The sequence below is a fragment of the Typha angustifolia genome, chromosome 13 (assembly GCF_048772165.1).
Source record: "Typha angustifolia cultivar Huaian chromosome 13, ASM4877216v1, whole genome shotgun sequence".
In the NCBI taxonomy this organism is placed as follows: domain Eukaryota; kingdom Viridiplantae; phylum Streptophyta; class Magnoliopsida; order Poales; family Typhaceae; genus Typha; species Typha angustifolia.
In genome coordinates this window covers 15519514-15535002 of record NC_133251.1, presented here as the reverse complement: position 1 = coordinate 15535002, position 15489 = coordinate 15519514, and the positions used below count along the sequence as shown (strand labels likewise).

The 15489-nt window shown below is 37.2% G+C and overlaps 3 protein-coding genes across 6 annotated transcripts; 2 read left to right on the top strand and 1 right to left on the bottom strand.

Moving 5' to 3' along the window:
* The first annotated feature begins 21 nt into the window (after positions 1 to 21).
* Positions 22 to 2616, top strand: LOC140773227 (pentatricopeptide repeat-containing protein At3g22690). Its single transcript, XM_073115704.1, has one exon. It carries the CDS (start codon positions 176 to 178, stop codon positions 2447 to 2449), a length of 2274 nt encoding a protein of 757 aa, XP_072971805.1. The 5' UTR covers positions 22 to 175; the 3' UTR covers positions 2450 to 2616.
* A 560-nt stretch (positions 2617 to 3176) lies between these two features.
* LOC140773778 (PHD finger protein ALFIN-LIKE 8-like) lies at positions 3177 to 7531 on the bottom strand. Of its 2 annotated transcripts, none has more exons than XM_073116513.1 (5): positions 7187 to 7531; positions 7040 to 7072; positions 6459 to 6687; positions 3681 to 3810; positions 3177 to 3590 (listed from the first exon to the last, which is right to left on the bottom strand). In XM_073116513.1, exons 1-5 carry the CDS (start codon positions 7284 to 7286, stop codon positions 3315 to 3317), a joined length of 768 nt encoding a protein of 255 aa, XP_072972614.1. In that variant the 5' UTR covers positions 7287 to 7531; the 3' UTR covers positions 3177 to 3314. The 2 variants fall into 2 exon arrangements, with proteins under 2 accessions (XP_072972614.1, XP_072972615.1); XM_073116514.1 differs by having other exon boundaries at positions 3177 to 3587.
* A 487-nt stretch (positions 7532 to 8018) lies between these two features.
* On the top strand, positions 8019 to 14338 carry LOC140773729 (E3 ubiquitin-protein ligase CHIP-like). Of its 3 annotated transcripts, XM_073116438.1 has the most exons (9): positions 8019 to 8205; positions 8861 to 8928; positions 9023 to 9086; positions 11985 to 12062; positions 12365 to 12436; positions 13020 to 13153; positions 13596 to 13719; positions 13808 to 13918; positions 14006 to 14338. In XM_073116438.1, the coding sequence occupies exons 1-9, from the start codon at positions 8095 to 8097 to the stop codon at positions 14129 to 14131; spliced, it is 888 nt and encodes a 295-aa protein (XP_072972539.1). In that variant the 5' UTR covers positions 8019 to 8094; the 3' UTR covers positions 14132 to 14338. The 3 variants fall into 3 exon arrangements, with proteins under 3 accessions (XP_072972539.1, XP_072972540.1, XP_072972541.1); XM_073116439.1 differs by lacking the exon at positions 11985 to 12062; XM_073116440.1 differs by lacking the exon at positions 8861 to 8928 and having other exon boundaries at positions 8064 to 8205.
* Positions 14339 to 15489: the final 1151 nt, after the last annotated feature.

Genomic DNA, 15489 nt, shown 5'->3' with positions numbered 1-15489 from the left:
GATATATATATATATATATCACCTTGAAGGTAAAATATAAGTCTAATATCCACCACCTTTCTGTATATCATAGTTGTGAAATCCTCTTCAAGATTACCCCAACTATCAAAATAAACATCAGAAGGACTTCCTCACCAATGTGATTTGGCAATTCTAAACCGCCTCCTCCCATTATATGAATCTAAGCTTGGCGCCGTCCCGCGTTAAAACCTTCAACGGCCTCAAACAACTGCATGCCCAACTCATCCTCCACTCCCTCCATGGCTCCAACCATTGGCTTTCCTTCCTCCTCCATCGCTGTGTCCAGGTTGGCGCGCCTTTGGCATACGCCCATCAACTGTTTGAATCTATTCCGCAACCTAACATCCACGCCTTCACCTCCATGTTCAAACTCTACTCCCGAGTGGGAACCCCTAATGATGTTTTTGCTGCCTTTTGTCTCATGTCCGACCTCACCGTGACGCCCAATGCCGCTGTATTCCCCATTTTGATCAAATCACTTGGTAGTGCAGCAATTTGGGTCCATGCACATGTCTTGAAACTTGGGCATGTCTCAAATCACTATGTCCAAAATGCCATCATGAACTTTTACATTCAAAGTGGCACCATTGAACTTGCAGAGAACTTGTTTGATGAAATGCGGGTGAGAGCTATTGCGGATTGGAACTCACTGCTTTCAGGCTACTGGAAGTGGGGTTGCAAAGAGTTGGCCTTGAAATTGTTCGATATGATGCCAGAGCGGAACATTATTTCTTGGACCTGCATGGTAACTGGGCTTTCAAGGCTTGGAGAGCTGGAAGAGGCACGGAGGTTCTTTAATGAGATGCCTGAGAGGAGTGTGGTGTCATGGAATGCAATGCTATCGGGTTACACACAGAATGGGAGAGTGGAGCAAGCATTGAAATTCTTTGGTCTCATGAAGGATGCTGGTATTCAGCTGAATGAGACCACGTGGGTTGCTGTCATTTCCATATGTTCACTGAAAGGAGATCTAGAGCTTGCCGAATCAATTGTTGGTTCTCTCAGAGAGAGGCATTTACATATGAATTGTTTCGTCAGGACGGCCCTCATAAATATGTATGCAAATTGCGGAAGTTTGCAAAGAGCAAGGCAGGTCTTTTATGAAAGCAAGGATTGGAGTTTGGCATCTTGTAATGCAATTATTGCTGCATATACAAGAGAAGGTGATCTTTTGGCCGCAAGGCAGCTCTTTGAGGGAATGCCAGTGAAGGACGTGATCTCATGGAACTCAATGGTCTCAGGATATGCCCAAAATGGGCAGTGGAGTTCAGCAATTGAGCTTTTCAGAAAGATGACTTCTATGAAGGGACTAAAACCTGATGATGTTACAATCTCAAGTGTCCTCTCAGCTTGCGGCCATTTGGGCACCCTGCATTGTGGAACATGGATTGTCAATTATATCAAAGAAAACCAGATCAGTTTAAGCATTTCAGGTTATAATGCTCTTATCTTTATGTACTCAAGGTGTGGACTTGTGGAAGATGCTAAGAGAATCTTCGACGAAATGTGGCGGAGAGATATATTTTCTTACAATTCATTGATATCAGGCTTGGCAGCTCATGGATATGGCCTTGAGGCTATAAAGTTGCTGAATATGATGGAGGAAGAAGGCATCAAACCGGATAATATAACATTTCTTGGCATCTTGACCGCTTGTAGCCATGCAGGATTATCCATTGAAGGCTGCCAAATTTTTGAGATGATAAAAAATCCAACAGTTGATCACTATGCTTGCAAGGTAGATTTGTTATGCCGAACCAGGCAATTAGATGAAGCAATGAGAGTTATAGAGGATATGCCAATGAAGCCACATGCAGGAGTCTATGGTGCCCTTCTCAATGCAAGCCGCATCAATAGAAGAGTTGAATTAGGAGAGTTTGCAGCCAAAGAGCTTTTCAGACTCGAACCAGACAATTCAGGCAACTATGTCTTGCTCTCCAACTTGTATGCTGCAGTAGGAAGATGGGAAGATATGGATGGTGTTAGAAGTAGTATGGTAGAAAGAGGCATCAGTAAAATGGTAGGTTATAGCTGGGTAGAATTCAATGGAAAAGTGCATCGATTCATAGCCGGTGATCAGTTGCATTCCTTGTCACAGAAAATATACAAGGTGTTGAAAGAGTTGAGAAGGAAGATTCGAGAATTGGGTTACATAGCTGATAAGAGCTTTGTTCTGAAGGATGTTCATGATGAGGAGAAGGAAGAAATGCTGGGTACACATAGCGAGAAGCTGGCCGTTGCATTTGGGCTACTTGTTTTTGAAGCAGGGACAGTGATTAGGGTGGTGAAGAACCTGAGAATATGTGATGATTGCCATATTTTCTTAAAAATGGTCTCAGAGATTGAGGGAAAGGAGATTGTGGTGAGAGACAACAACAGGTTCCATAGATTCATGGAAGGGAGGTGCTCCTGCAAGGACCATTGGTAAAGACATGGAGAAAGGTAGAAAGTTTGACAGGGGAAAGGCATTAATGCAATCATTTGCAAGGAAAGACATGTTGTGGAATTCCCAAATCAAGAATAATAATTCATCTTTTTTTTTTTAAAGAATAAATGTCTAATGAAATTTATTTTAAGATAATAATAAAAGCCAGTATCAACTTCCTTCTTGATTCTTGGATTCATTTTATTCTTGTCAACAGAATAAAGCTGATTGGATAGACGTGAAAGTGGTTGATCGCATGGGTAACCAAGGGATTCAGCATCCCATTCTTCTCAGATTATCTGGATTGTCTTCTACATCAAGTCAATGGAAGAAATATCAATTATGAGCACCTACCCATTATGACAAGTAGGTTTGACCCCCTAGTAGTGGTAACAAGCCAAAAGTGCATCATCGGGGGGAGGTCAACTTACTACTAGTGATTAGCTTCAGAGAAGCAAGTTTATGAAGAGACGAACAGCTTTTAAAGATGCTTCAAACCTCAAAAATATTATTCCATATTCAGCCGGCAATAAATAACCAGAAAATATCCTATTCATCTCGTATAATCCATTAAAAATACTCAAATCAGAGATAAACAGGAAAAAGACTTAGTTTGCAGACTCGGTGGCATTGCTAATATCTAGATGGAGTTTCCTTCTAACAATGTGTTAAAATGCATGCAGAAGATTGTACTGTCAAGAAAGCACCCATATTTCTAGCAGATACAAGATTAACCAAATAAGAGGATTCTTTTAACAGAAGTATAAGGTAACAAACATACCTAACAAGAAAACAAGAAACAAAGTCCATAAGCTAAAAAGGCGACACATACATTACAACTGCAACAAACACAACTAAAGATGGTCTCTCATGCCCTGGTCCTTTTGTTGGTGCTGCAGTCCGGGCACTTGTACTGCTTGATGTGCTCAGCCTTGGCAGGTGTAATCCTTACACACTTACCATGGAACCATCGCTCACAGATATCGCAGCATATCCAGAACTCATCACTTGCATAATTGTTGCCACATGCTCCACACAAAGTGTTACCATGCTCATCCTCTTCCTCATTCTCTTCCCCACTAGCTTCATCATCTTTTGGTGGCATCTTGGATGACTTTGTATGGGACTCTACTTGTCGTGACTGCTAGAAAAGAGAGAGCAGACAGAAAAATTTGAAGGTGCTAAAGGAAAAAATAGTTAACCAGGATATGCTATAAATGGTATTCCTGTTTACCATCTTTGAACTGGACTTGTTGCTCTTGCTACTGTTATTGGGGGTTTTCTCTTTAATTTGCTTCTTTGCAGTTCCAGTAACAACCTCATATATAGTGGGGAGATTGTTGATCATGTTGAAAAGCCGCCTCCTGTGGTCGCACATGGACAAGAGGTAATATGTTGGTTATTCAGCAAAGTCTGCTTGTCAAGTTAAGATTAAATGATCTCAGATGTTAATAAGATAAATGGCTCCTTCAGAAGACGAAGCTTCATTGCTCAAGTTCCACTTGAAACAACTTCTGTGTAAATAGATCCATCAGATAATTGATGTTCAAATCAAAGGAGGTAGTTAGAGAAATTGTCAGACATAATAATTTGAAAAGCATTCTCCTATGAACGAAGAGCCACTTAAGATTGCCTTATCATAGGACTTAAATATAATGAAAGTTAAAACTTCCAAAAGCACAATTTGACTATTATCCCTTAGTTTTAGCAGAAGTATCAAAATCTCAGCAATTGCTCAAAAGATTATGGCTTGGAAATAGTTACTGCCAACCTCTGTACTATATACTGGATAGCTATACATAGATGATATTCACAAAAATACAAGCCATAATAAAAACTATCAAAGCACTAGTCAGTTTGTAGTTTGGAGGCCCTCTAGTACCTTATTTAATAGGTTAAGAAAATCTGTTGACATAAATTAGATGGCTAACAGTGGGCAATGTTGGAATTTGGAAGCACAAAATGGTTTTCTCATACTTTGTAGCTAGTAGTTCAAAGAACTTTGGTATAAGTCTGATAGAAAATACCTTGACAAAATGAAATAAAACCAGACAAGTACCTGAATTAAGGGGAGTAATGTGCATCCCTGAAAACAAGAAAACACATATAAAACCACCTAAAGACCACCTCTTACGATCTCAGGACAGAAGTCAGGATATTGTACAGGCAGCATCTTCTCAAGTGAAATAGCAAGAAATCTGTTCAATAACTTGAATCAAGCAACTACAATAACTAAGCTATTATATAGCTAAATAGGTGTAGATAATAGATTCTTCAGATTGAGGTTGGATCTCACAAATAGATTGTTCAGATTGGGTGACTCAGATTTGCAGATTCAAGTTTGTGTTATCAAAATTCTTCTTGTATCTGGATCATTTCCTGATATTACATAAATCACAGATCTTATTTTCATAATTCATCTTCTTTCTTATGACTACTCTGTACATTTCCTTCGTAAAGCAACAAGAAATGAGAAACAACTGCTAATAAGTATGAACATCTACAAAAAAGAATATATTTATGCCTACAGAGGAGGATGTCATATAATTAGCTAGGTGATATCAAACACTGACCAATAAGATAACCAGATCTTACTTTAAGACCTCACTAGATTATGCACCACCTTCCAAGCAAGTAGGTTTGCTAGACTATGCACCAACTTCCAAGCAAGTAAGTTTTGCCCACAGCTTCCTGACCTCCCCTGGAAAGGCTGAGCACTAGACTTAATCCATGAATAACCAAACTGCTAATTGTAAAGCAAGGGAACCCATATGAGGTGCCACATACCTTGGTTAGCTGAATTTACTACCCAAATCACAGTGCAAATGAGACAGAATAACCAATAAAACCCACATAGCTTAATCTCCTTTCTCCTCTGCTAGCCTAAAATTCAAACTCAAATACCATATCAACAATGGTAGTAAGGGGCATGCCAGTGCACATATCAAAATGTAGCATAACTGTGCATGAACCAAGTGATTGATTAACACAATCAAATAGATTGTAATCAAAGAGTCACTAATTGGTATGCACTACACTCAGTAATTCTCATTCAAATTGTCAAACAAATCCGGCACCTTAGCTCATAGTAAGTATATAATAATGAATAGATTGAAAGTAAAGTATCCTTAGTGATACTAATATACTATATTGCAAAAGGCTGAATGGCCAGTCAGTTTTAAGGCAAACAAAAAATTAACGACATCAAACTGTTTCGTAGCATCCTCCCAAGGTTTTAAAAGATCGGAGATGGTAGATGGGCGGACAAGAGATCATGTAGTGCCTTGGCGCTAGACGGGTGGCCAGGTAGATGCCCAAAATTCAAGATGGTTAAAAGATAAGCAAATAAAAGAAATAATAGCCAAAAAAGAAATTAAAATTAATACCGACAATCTAAACAATATACTTATACATTTTTGTTAAGAATTATAGTTAGCTATTAGCATCCACTAATTCATTAACATGTACAATAATTTTGAATTTTAGAGTCTATCTATATATTAAAATATGAGACAAGATGGCCAGTCACCTAGACAGAACCCAAGCAGAGTCTAGTTATATTCCAAGGCCGGAGCCTAAGTGTTAAGGCGGAATTTTTTTTAAAACAATGCATGCTCCCTAAATCCATATCATACAATTGCAATGGGGCATGATGCACGCCATTGTTCACTCACAGGTCTTCCCAATCCATACCAGCCTTATCATTACATTATGGGCAGGCACACAGAACTGAAATCATTACCCAAAAGCAAAACACAGTTACAACTGGATGAATTTAATAAGTCACTAGAACCATCAAATCTTCAAAAACAAAAACTATCCGTCATTTATCAATCAGGCGCTGAAGAGGGATAAAAATAAATTAATTAAAAATCTCCTTATGCTCCTTTTTATTCCAGAATACAAATATTAATGTCTCACTGTAACAATAGGCCAACCATGCAAAAAAAACATGATCTTAAGTAGCATTAATTGTAAAATTGACTAACTACAGGTCCAACAAAAGTATTACCTCGCTTCCTTGTCAAACCCAAACCGTGCCCCAAAATAAAATGCAACAGCCAGTAACCATGCATCACTGTGAACAGCAACAAGAGCGAGCCAATCCTTTTCATCCATTCCATCCCTAGCGAAATTAATACCTAGTGCTGGCTCAGGAAGCTCTGGTGGTACTTCCTCAGCAGGCAAATTTACTTCCCAAGTCTCATTAGGAAGTCCATAAAGGCATAAGTTCTCCTTTTCTACAAACAATCATGTCTTATCAGAACCAATATAAGACTATGTTTACTTCAAAGTCTAATTTTCCCCAAGATATGTCATAACAAATGATACTTAAATGACTGCTACATTTCAATTGCAGAAATCCTAAATTTAATTCATCATGTGAAAAACGAAATCGAAGAATGAGCTAAGGCATATGAAAGTATCTCATTTTATACCACAAGATAAATCAAATAACCGAGTAACTGACTTTGCAAATGCTGGTCACATAAATACTCAGAAAGAACAGTGATTAGACCGTGAATCCACCAATTCACGATAGCTCCGCACCAGTCAAAATTACTAAATTAAACAGACGGGAAAAGAACTCACCGGGATCACATTGTTCATAGAACTTCTCGACTTCTGCAACACCATAAACAACAAAAGGTCGCATCATTTCCAAACCCTAACATCTACAAGCACCAAACCGAGACAAATCAATCAATAAAAACCTCCCAAAGTTTACGCGATAAGTACCAGTCGTGAGAGCCTTTATCATGCCGGCTCGCCTGGCTCTGAAATCACGAAAGACCTCCTCCGCCGTCCGAGAACTGTACGTCCCCGCGCCGCCTTCCATGCTCTGATGACTAAAACCGTGAAATCCTAACGGAGTAATCGAGCACAAGACTTAACCCTAGAAAGAGAGTAGGCGAGAAGAAACGGAGCGATCGATTAGGGTTTCATCCATGGAAGATTTAGGGTTTCGAGAGAAGTAGAGCTCAAATCGCTACTCGAAGTAGGAGAAGAGAGGGAGGGAGAGGAAGGGGATAGACGAAGAAATGGGAGGGAAGATTAGAAAGCGAGAGAAAAACAATGCTGTGTGTTTTTATTTTGGATTTCGCGGACTTCTTAATACTTTTTCTCGTTCTTTTTTTTCCAATTTCTCGGAAATTCCCTTTTTCCTTACAAATTTGAATTTAAGAATAATAATCATATCTATTCTTTAAATATTGGTGATTTCATATATTTAGAGGGGAAATATATAATTAGAGAGTCCCAGAGACCATTTAAATTTTTTAAATTTAATTAATTAATAGATTTCGTTTTTTTTTTTTCAGCCCTTTAATAGCTGATGTCATCTACGAGACTACGATCCTATCCATTGAAAGAGAGTCAGAGACCATTTAAAATTAAATAGCCAATCATCCCCACTGTAGCAATTCTCTACATCCGTTTACGTGGCAGCTTTTCATTGCATAAGCGTAACTTGATCGTACTAAATTCGTACATTTGATGCTGCATGATACCGGACGCAATTGGAACTTTCTACGTTATATTTCTGACGGCATTTGAAGCAAAGAATGAATCAAAGAAACAAGACATCTTCTCCTCCGCCACTCCGATTCTCGATTTCGAAAAGAGGAGAGAGGGAGGGAGGGAGAGTGATGGCGCCGGTGCCGGCGAGTGTCGCGAAGCAGGCGGAGCTTCTCAAGCAGGACGGCAACACCTTCTTCAAGAAAGAACGGATTGGGGCCGCCATCGACGCCTACACCGAGGTTTGTAAGGATTGCCCAATTCAATATTTCGGCTTCTTTTGCGGAAAAGGATTAGTACGACTGACCGTGTGGTCGATTTCTCTAATATTGGATTCATCTTTGTTAGTTGTTTCAAGTAATCTGTGACGATGAATTTATTTTCCTCATGTTTGATTGAATTATGTGTTTCAAAGTTTTTTTTTTTTATCGTTAATCGAGATCCGGGTTCTTGATTTCGTTAATTTTTTCTTTCTTGTGTTGTTCAAGCTTTCAATTTCAACTCTGTTGTCCCCAAGTTGCTCTCTTTTGTTAGCTTCTTGTATAAATTCTGCTTAATCGCGTCTTTCACTCTTGCAAATCTAAGGTGTTTTTATTGAGATTGATCGCTTTCCACATGGTAAGGTTCTGTTTGTTACTGCTTCAATGAAGAATTATTTGCATACGGAAATTTTGATCTTAAAAAATTCTGTCATTTTATGATTCATAAAAATTTTATCTTCCATGCACTTGAGGAACCTTGATTTCTTCTACGCTTCAAATCAAGGTTGTTGGCGTTCTTTTTGCTACTTTAATTTCTTTACTCTATAATTAAAAGGTATTATCTTCAAAAATGCTCTTCTGATAGAATCTCTGCCTCTTCTATTGGTGCTAACTTGACATGATTTGGATTTTTTAGGCGATCGTGTTGTCCCCTAATGTACCAGTATATTGGACTAACCGAGCTCTCTGCTATAAGAAGAGAAAGTTCGTAACGATATTATTGATCTTTTGCCTTATGCCTTTTGAATCATATGATCTAGTATCTTATTTAGCCACTTTTGTTTATTGACTTTGGTAGTGAATGGAAAAAAGTTGAGGATGACTGCAGAATGGCTCTTCAGCTCGACAAGTTTTCTGTCAAGGTAAGCTCTCTTCTTTTAGATTCGATATAGGTTAACGTCCCTTTAATATCTACTTGGGCATGCAGTGGATTTCTGTGTTGAATTTTTCTGTTTATTAATGCTTGCAGGAATTTCTTTTTGCATGGCAAATCTTGTTGTTTTCCAGTCTGATACCAAGTGTTGAGCCTCTAATTAGTTTGTTTTAGAAGAAATGGATGCCATTATCTATTTCACTAGGAGGCCCTGGAGAATTATTGGTTTGAAGTATTAGGAACACTTCAACCTTGCAGGACCTGGATATAATTTTTCAATTTGACAGTTCATTATGACAAATCTCTTTGTTTGGACCTTCTATATCAGCTAGTTTAGTTGCAATAGGTGCGTTGTCATTGACATTTTAAATGCGACCTTCTAATCTATGGTTCCTATGTAGGAGCTGCAATTAATATTAGTTGTCATGGTAATTGATCTGTTCATGATAAAGGAGAATTTCATGCTATAATGCAGGGGAAAACTGGGTGATAATTTTCTTTAATGTAACCTTACTACCCATCTGGCAGAATCATAGTACAGGGTGGTTAGGAGCTATTATTTTGGTGATACTTCTCTGTTTGTTTTACATTGACCTGTTTATGGGCACCTTAACATGGAAAAAGTAATCATTACATCAGAGTGCTCTCAGACTTGCCTCAGAGGAAATTATCTTGCTATAGAAGTTTTAATTCACAATGGGGGTCTTGAAAGTTACTTTAAATGTAAAATAAATGGCTCAGGAAAGAAGATCCATTATCTCCTTATTTTGTTTGTTTTGGTGGCTGATGGCTTGAATAGAATGTTATAGAGGGCCAATTAGAAAAGACTGATTAGAGATTTTGGGTAGTGATGTGAAAACTGAAAAAAAAATGGGTTTGTTAATCTGCAGTATGCGATGATACTCTGATGTTTGTGCAAGCTGAGGAAAAGAGATGTATCTGTGTTAAAATTTATTTTGTACTGCTTTGAGGTTATATCGAGGCTAAAATTAAGTTTGAGAAAAGCTCTTGGTTTATATTTGGTCGAAATAAAGAAAAAGAAAGAGTATTGGCGAAGCTGTTAAATTGTCGTGTGGAGGAGTTGCCAATTAAATATTTGGGACTCCTTTTATATGACACAGTAAATTACGAATGCATGATTGGATACCGGTGATTGAGAAAGTAGAGAAAAGACTTGTGGGGTGAAAAGAGAAATGACTTCCTTTGGGAGGGAGGGGAAAATTACTCTCATTAATTTGGTTTTGAGTGCAATGCATTTATATTACTTGGCCTTTTTCAATATGCCAGTGTGGGTAAGAAAAATGACTGGTAAGATGAGAAGAGATTTTTAGTCGCGTGGTGCTCAGACAGATAAAAGGGGTTATGCTCTAGTCAATTAGGATAGAGTTTGTATGAGAAAAGAATATGATGGTATGGGTATTCTTAATATGAAAGAATTAAATAAGGCCTTATTAGCAAAATGATGATAGAGGTTAGTGAATTTGGAGAATTAAATGTGGTCTATGATTGCGACGTAGAGATACTACAAGAATGTCAATGTAGAATCTTTTAAATTGATGAACTCCAATAGAATCTTGCCTTTTTGTAGAGGTGTTTTACAGTAGGGGTCAATTTTCAAGGCTAGATTACAATGGCAAGTTAATGAGAGTAGAAAAGTTAAATTCTGAACTAATGTTTGGATTGGAGACTATTCCTTAGCTACATGCTTTCGTTAACTCTTTGATATTACTTGGGATAAGAAAGTATTAGTTCAGGAGGTATGGGATGGGCAAAACTAGTGCTTTAAATATCGAAGGAATTTAATAGAACAATTTATTCTGGAGGAACAAAACATGATTAATTGGAATAACATCAATAATGTGCAAATCAAAACTGGAAAAGATAAAGTTGCTTGGCAGTTTGAGAAGAATAGAATTTTTACAGTGAAATCTCTATATAGATTTTTATATAATGGTGGAATTATATCCAAATTACTGGTTAAGATTTAGCAAATAAAGATACTGTTAAAGGTCAAAGCATTATTGTGGCTTGCTATAATAATAAGCTGATAACTAGAGATAATTTGAGAAGAAAAAGATGATCGAGTGTTGCACATTGTGTTTACTGTGCGTAGGAGAAAACAGTTGATCATTTGTTTATAAGATGTGGCTATGTGAAGAACATGGTGGAAAAAAAGAAAAGAAAAAGAAAGTAGGGAATAACAAGTAAAATAAAGCATATAAGAGACTGATTTGGAAAAAATAATGTAAATGTGGAAAGTGGGAAGCTAAAATGGTAGTTGATTTGGCTGAATGCCTTATTCTGGTCTATATGGCTAGAAAGGGATAATAAAATTTTCAACAATTGCTCTAAAAATCGGGAGGTTTTATTACATAAAGTAACGGGGCCTTGTTTCTGTGCTAGGCAGGGATTCAGGGGTTTTATTACAGAAAGTAATGGCTCTTTGGAGGGCTTGTAAGTTGTCACAGTTAACAGGACATATATGGGTATTTGTTGCTCTCACATTTATGAAGTGACTACTTAATATGAAAGCTGTTTTTGGTTCTCTTCTTGCAGCCTCTCATGTCTTAATCTGGAAACAAATTGTCTTGCCTAAAAATGTGGCGGTTTGATGACATCTGCAACTACATTTGGAATTGCAATTAAATATGTGCCTTGATTATTCTTTGTCCTCCTGATCAATTTACTAGAGTTGTAATAATGTACTGAAAAATATGGTGTTGCTTGGCCTTACAGCACTTTTTGGTACTATTCTCTGATAAAGTCAGCAAATAATGCGTTGTAAATTTATGCACATGAAGAGATTGCATATATGCATGCATCTCAAGTTCTTTGAGGATCTAGAGTGATAAATGCATAAATCAAGAGTGGCAATGATGTTATGCAGATCTTGTCAAACTTCACTATACTACACTTTGCCATAGGAGCCACTCTTACGTGCATCCCACCACCCTTCTGCATTCTGGTTAGCACTTTGATACTCCTTGTATTGCACTTCATAGTTCATAACCTGTCACATTTTACTGAGTGATGCTTCACTATTCAATAGTTCATAACCTGTCACACTGTACTGAATGATGCTTCACTTTTCAATAGAAGAGTGACCTTTTCAAGCTATCGTCATTTTAGGTGTCTGTTCTTTTCCTTTTTTGTCACTGGTAGCATTTTATGACCTGAATGTTACAGCGGAAATTGATTCCTGTTACATTTTATGTGATTTTGTTAATACATGGTGTAACTGAAGAGTATATATTGTTGCATTGGTAGGCACACTATATGTTGGGGCTTGCGTTGCTCGACAGGCAAGAATTTGCTGAGGGAATCAAAGAGCTAGAGAAGGTTCGTATTATGCATATATTGCACACACGCACACATAAACATAAATATATGCAAACAGAAGATCCCTCTCAAGATACTTGAAGAATTGGGATATTTTCTTAGCTGATAATACTGATGCTACTGGCGAAAAAGTGAAAAAGGTTAGCTTTGTCATTCCGAAAGAACATCCTTCTGTGGATTTGCTTACAAGTTAGTTGGAGATTTTACCTGACAGATGACACTTATGGGAGTTATCATACAATTTAATCTATTAGATCATTCTGCCTCTTCTTTCTTAAGTTTCTGCTTTTATTAATCTATTGAGGAGATCAAAGAGTATGTATTTTTCCCATTATTTTCTAACCGCATTTTACCTTAATTGCTTCAGCAACAGGTTTTCAGTTATAGCTTAAACCCCTTTATCAAAGAAAAATAGACGCTGTGTGGCTTTAATTTATGCAATGTGGTGTGTGCTGGTCTTGTGGTGGTGCATGCTTGTGTACTTAAGTGTTCATCTATGTTATTTTTTCCTTGATGGAGCCATTAATGATAATCACACATAGGCTATCATTGTTTTCCTAATGATTAAAGTATGCAAACTTAGTCTCTGGAACTTGGGAGAGGTGCAAACCCTGCAAGCTACATGGTTGAGGAAATCTGGCAGGAGCTTGCGAAGGCAAAGTACACTGAATGGGAAAGGTCATCAAAGAAAAGAGCAACTAGATTGCATGAACTGGAGTATGTGAGATAATCCCTATTGTTCTATTTTCTCCTTGACAAGTAACAGTGTACTGACACCTGTACCTATTAATTGCCAAGGAAATTTGTAGTCAGAACCATTGCATTATTTATCTATCTTATCTACTTTGAATCCTATATATCATCTTATTTACCAAGAAACAGCATCAGCCTTATCAAGCATAAAGATAGCTTAGGGTTAACCTTTTCTGGCAGATTATTTTGATGCCTGTAGACTGAACTCCCAACGAAAGGGAATATTGGGAATTTCTAAATTTCACCTATGAGCATCATCGGATGTTCATTATTTTCATCCCTGTGCTTCCTAAGTTGTTCTTGGAGCATTTTTATTTGAAGTAGACAGTTTGCAAATGCAGGCGTAGAATGTAATAGAATACAAAATGCTTTGTGCTAGATATGCTTTAATTATATTTATAATTAGGAAAGCATGTGAAGAAGCTCTGAAGAATTATCATGGACTTGATGGTTCGACAGAAGATGAACATGAAGAGCAGTTAATTCATCTTAAGGAGGTCTTCAGAAAGGCTGACGACATTCCAAAAGAAGTGAGTTTTATAAAGAAAGAATCTTTCTTCAGTGTATTTTTGTCCTTTGTATTGGTTATATATGGTTGTAGAATTATTTAAATTGCAGGTGCCTGATCATCTCTGCTGCAAAATAACCCTGGACATCTTCCGGGATCCGGTGATTACTCCAACCGGAGTTACATATGAAAGATCAGTGCTTCTTGATCATCTTCAAAAGGTGATTGACATATGGAAAGCTTTACTTCAGCAATTCTTGGTTAAAGCATTAATTTTTGTTGTAACTTGTATAAATTTTGGAATATAGGTCGGCAAGTTTGACCCTATCACACGGGAGCCGCTTGCGCCACATCAATTGGTACCAAACCTTGCCATTAAGGAAGCAGTCCAAGCATTCCTGAATAAGCATGGTTGGGCTTACAGGATGTCATGACCAATTTGATTGAGGAACATCTTTCCCGTAAGACTCAAAATAGGGCATTTGTGTAAAGATAGATCTTTTTTCAATGTTGTATTCTAGGCAACTTTTTGTACAGATAGAGGCAGAGTTTTGGAATTGTGATTGAATTATCCTGATGAGCTATGTTTACCATGTCTCCCAATTCAGGTCTATGAAATAATCAAATCCAATTCCACTCCATCTGATTTGTTCTTATGCTGCTATTTTCACTTACTATATTGCAGTTTGCAGCTCCAGACCATCTGATTTGGTCAAGTAGTACACAGTATGGAATACACAGTATGGATACACATTGCAACAGGACATGGTTGATTATATTGATCTTCTCCATGGTACAGCTCTTTGATCTGTCTCTCTAGGTGGTCTATATTGTGGGTGGTAAGTGATATTACTGGACTGCAGACAGAGTTACATTGCAGCATTTGAACCTGTAATTTATCAGAAATTGAATGATATCAATATGAACAAGGGTTGTAGCTGGAGAGAACATAATCCATCAAAAGCCTTGGCCATGGCAATTACTCTATTCTCCCTTCTACCTTCTTATCGTTACAAAAAGTTGTTCTTGTGCTCTTCAAATGAATACAATTTCAAAGTCTTCTCTCAGAAGGAATTAATACAAAGAAAGGAAACAAGGGAAGGAAGCACTTGTTTAGTTCCACATTTACCCAATATTATAAACTTATTCTCTTTTCTTTGTGCTCAATTTGTTGTGGTGCTAAGACTTGTGAATTTGTGACCATTGGAGAAAGAGAGAACTTGTGTTTTTCTTTAGTGTTATTATCCTTCATGGATTCTATGCTTTGCATGTTTTGTGCATACTGCATAACAATATATTTTCTAGACTGAAGGAGAAGAAAAGTGTAATCTATGTTGCTGCATATTTGTGGTTTGTTAGTTGTGTTAGAACAATGGATGAGTCCTTTAATAGTTTAATCTATATGTTCTCCATTCCCTTTCTGACCGAAATTTCTTTCTAAATGTGTTAGGACTACAATCCGATCTTACATGTTCATTAGGTGTGCTAAAGTAGATGGCCATTATTGATGTGTTCGAATATAAATATAGAAACTACTATTATCTAACAATTTAAACTTTTAAACTTTTATAGTAGATGAGTTAATATGATATTAAAATAAGATCTTATGGGCTCATATATTGTCATACGCATCATTGCTTAAAAATATACAACATTCATTCATTCAATTCAAGCACACTTGTTGGCTTATCAAAATATTTCTGAGTCCAGAAATAAGAGAATGTCAAAATGTAAATATAAAAACTAATATTATTAACTGCTTAAGTTTTAAGAATAACCGGAGAGTTAATGT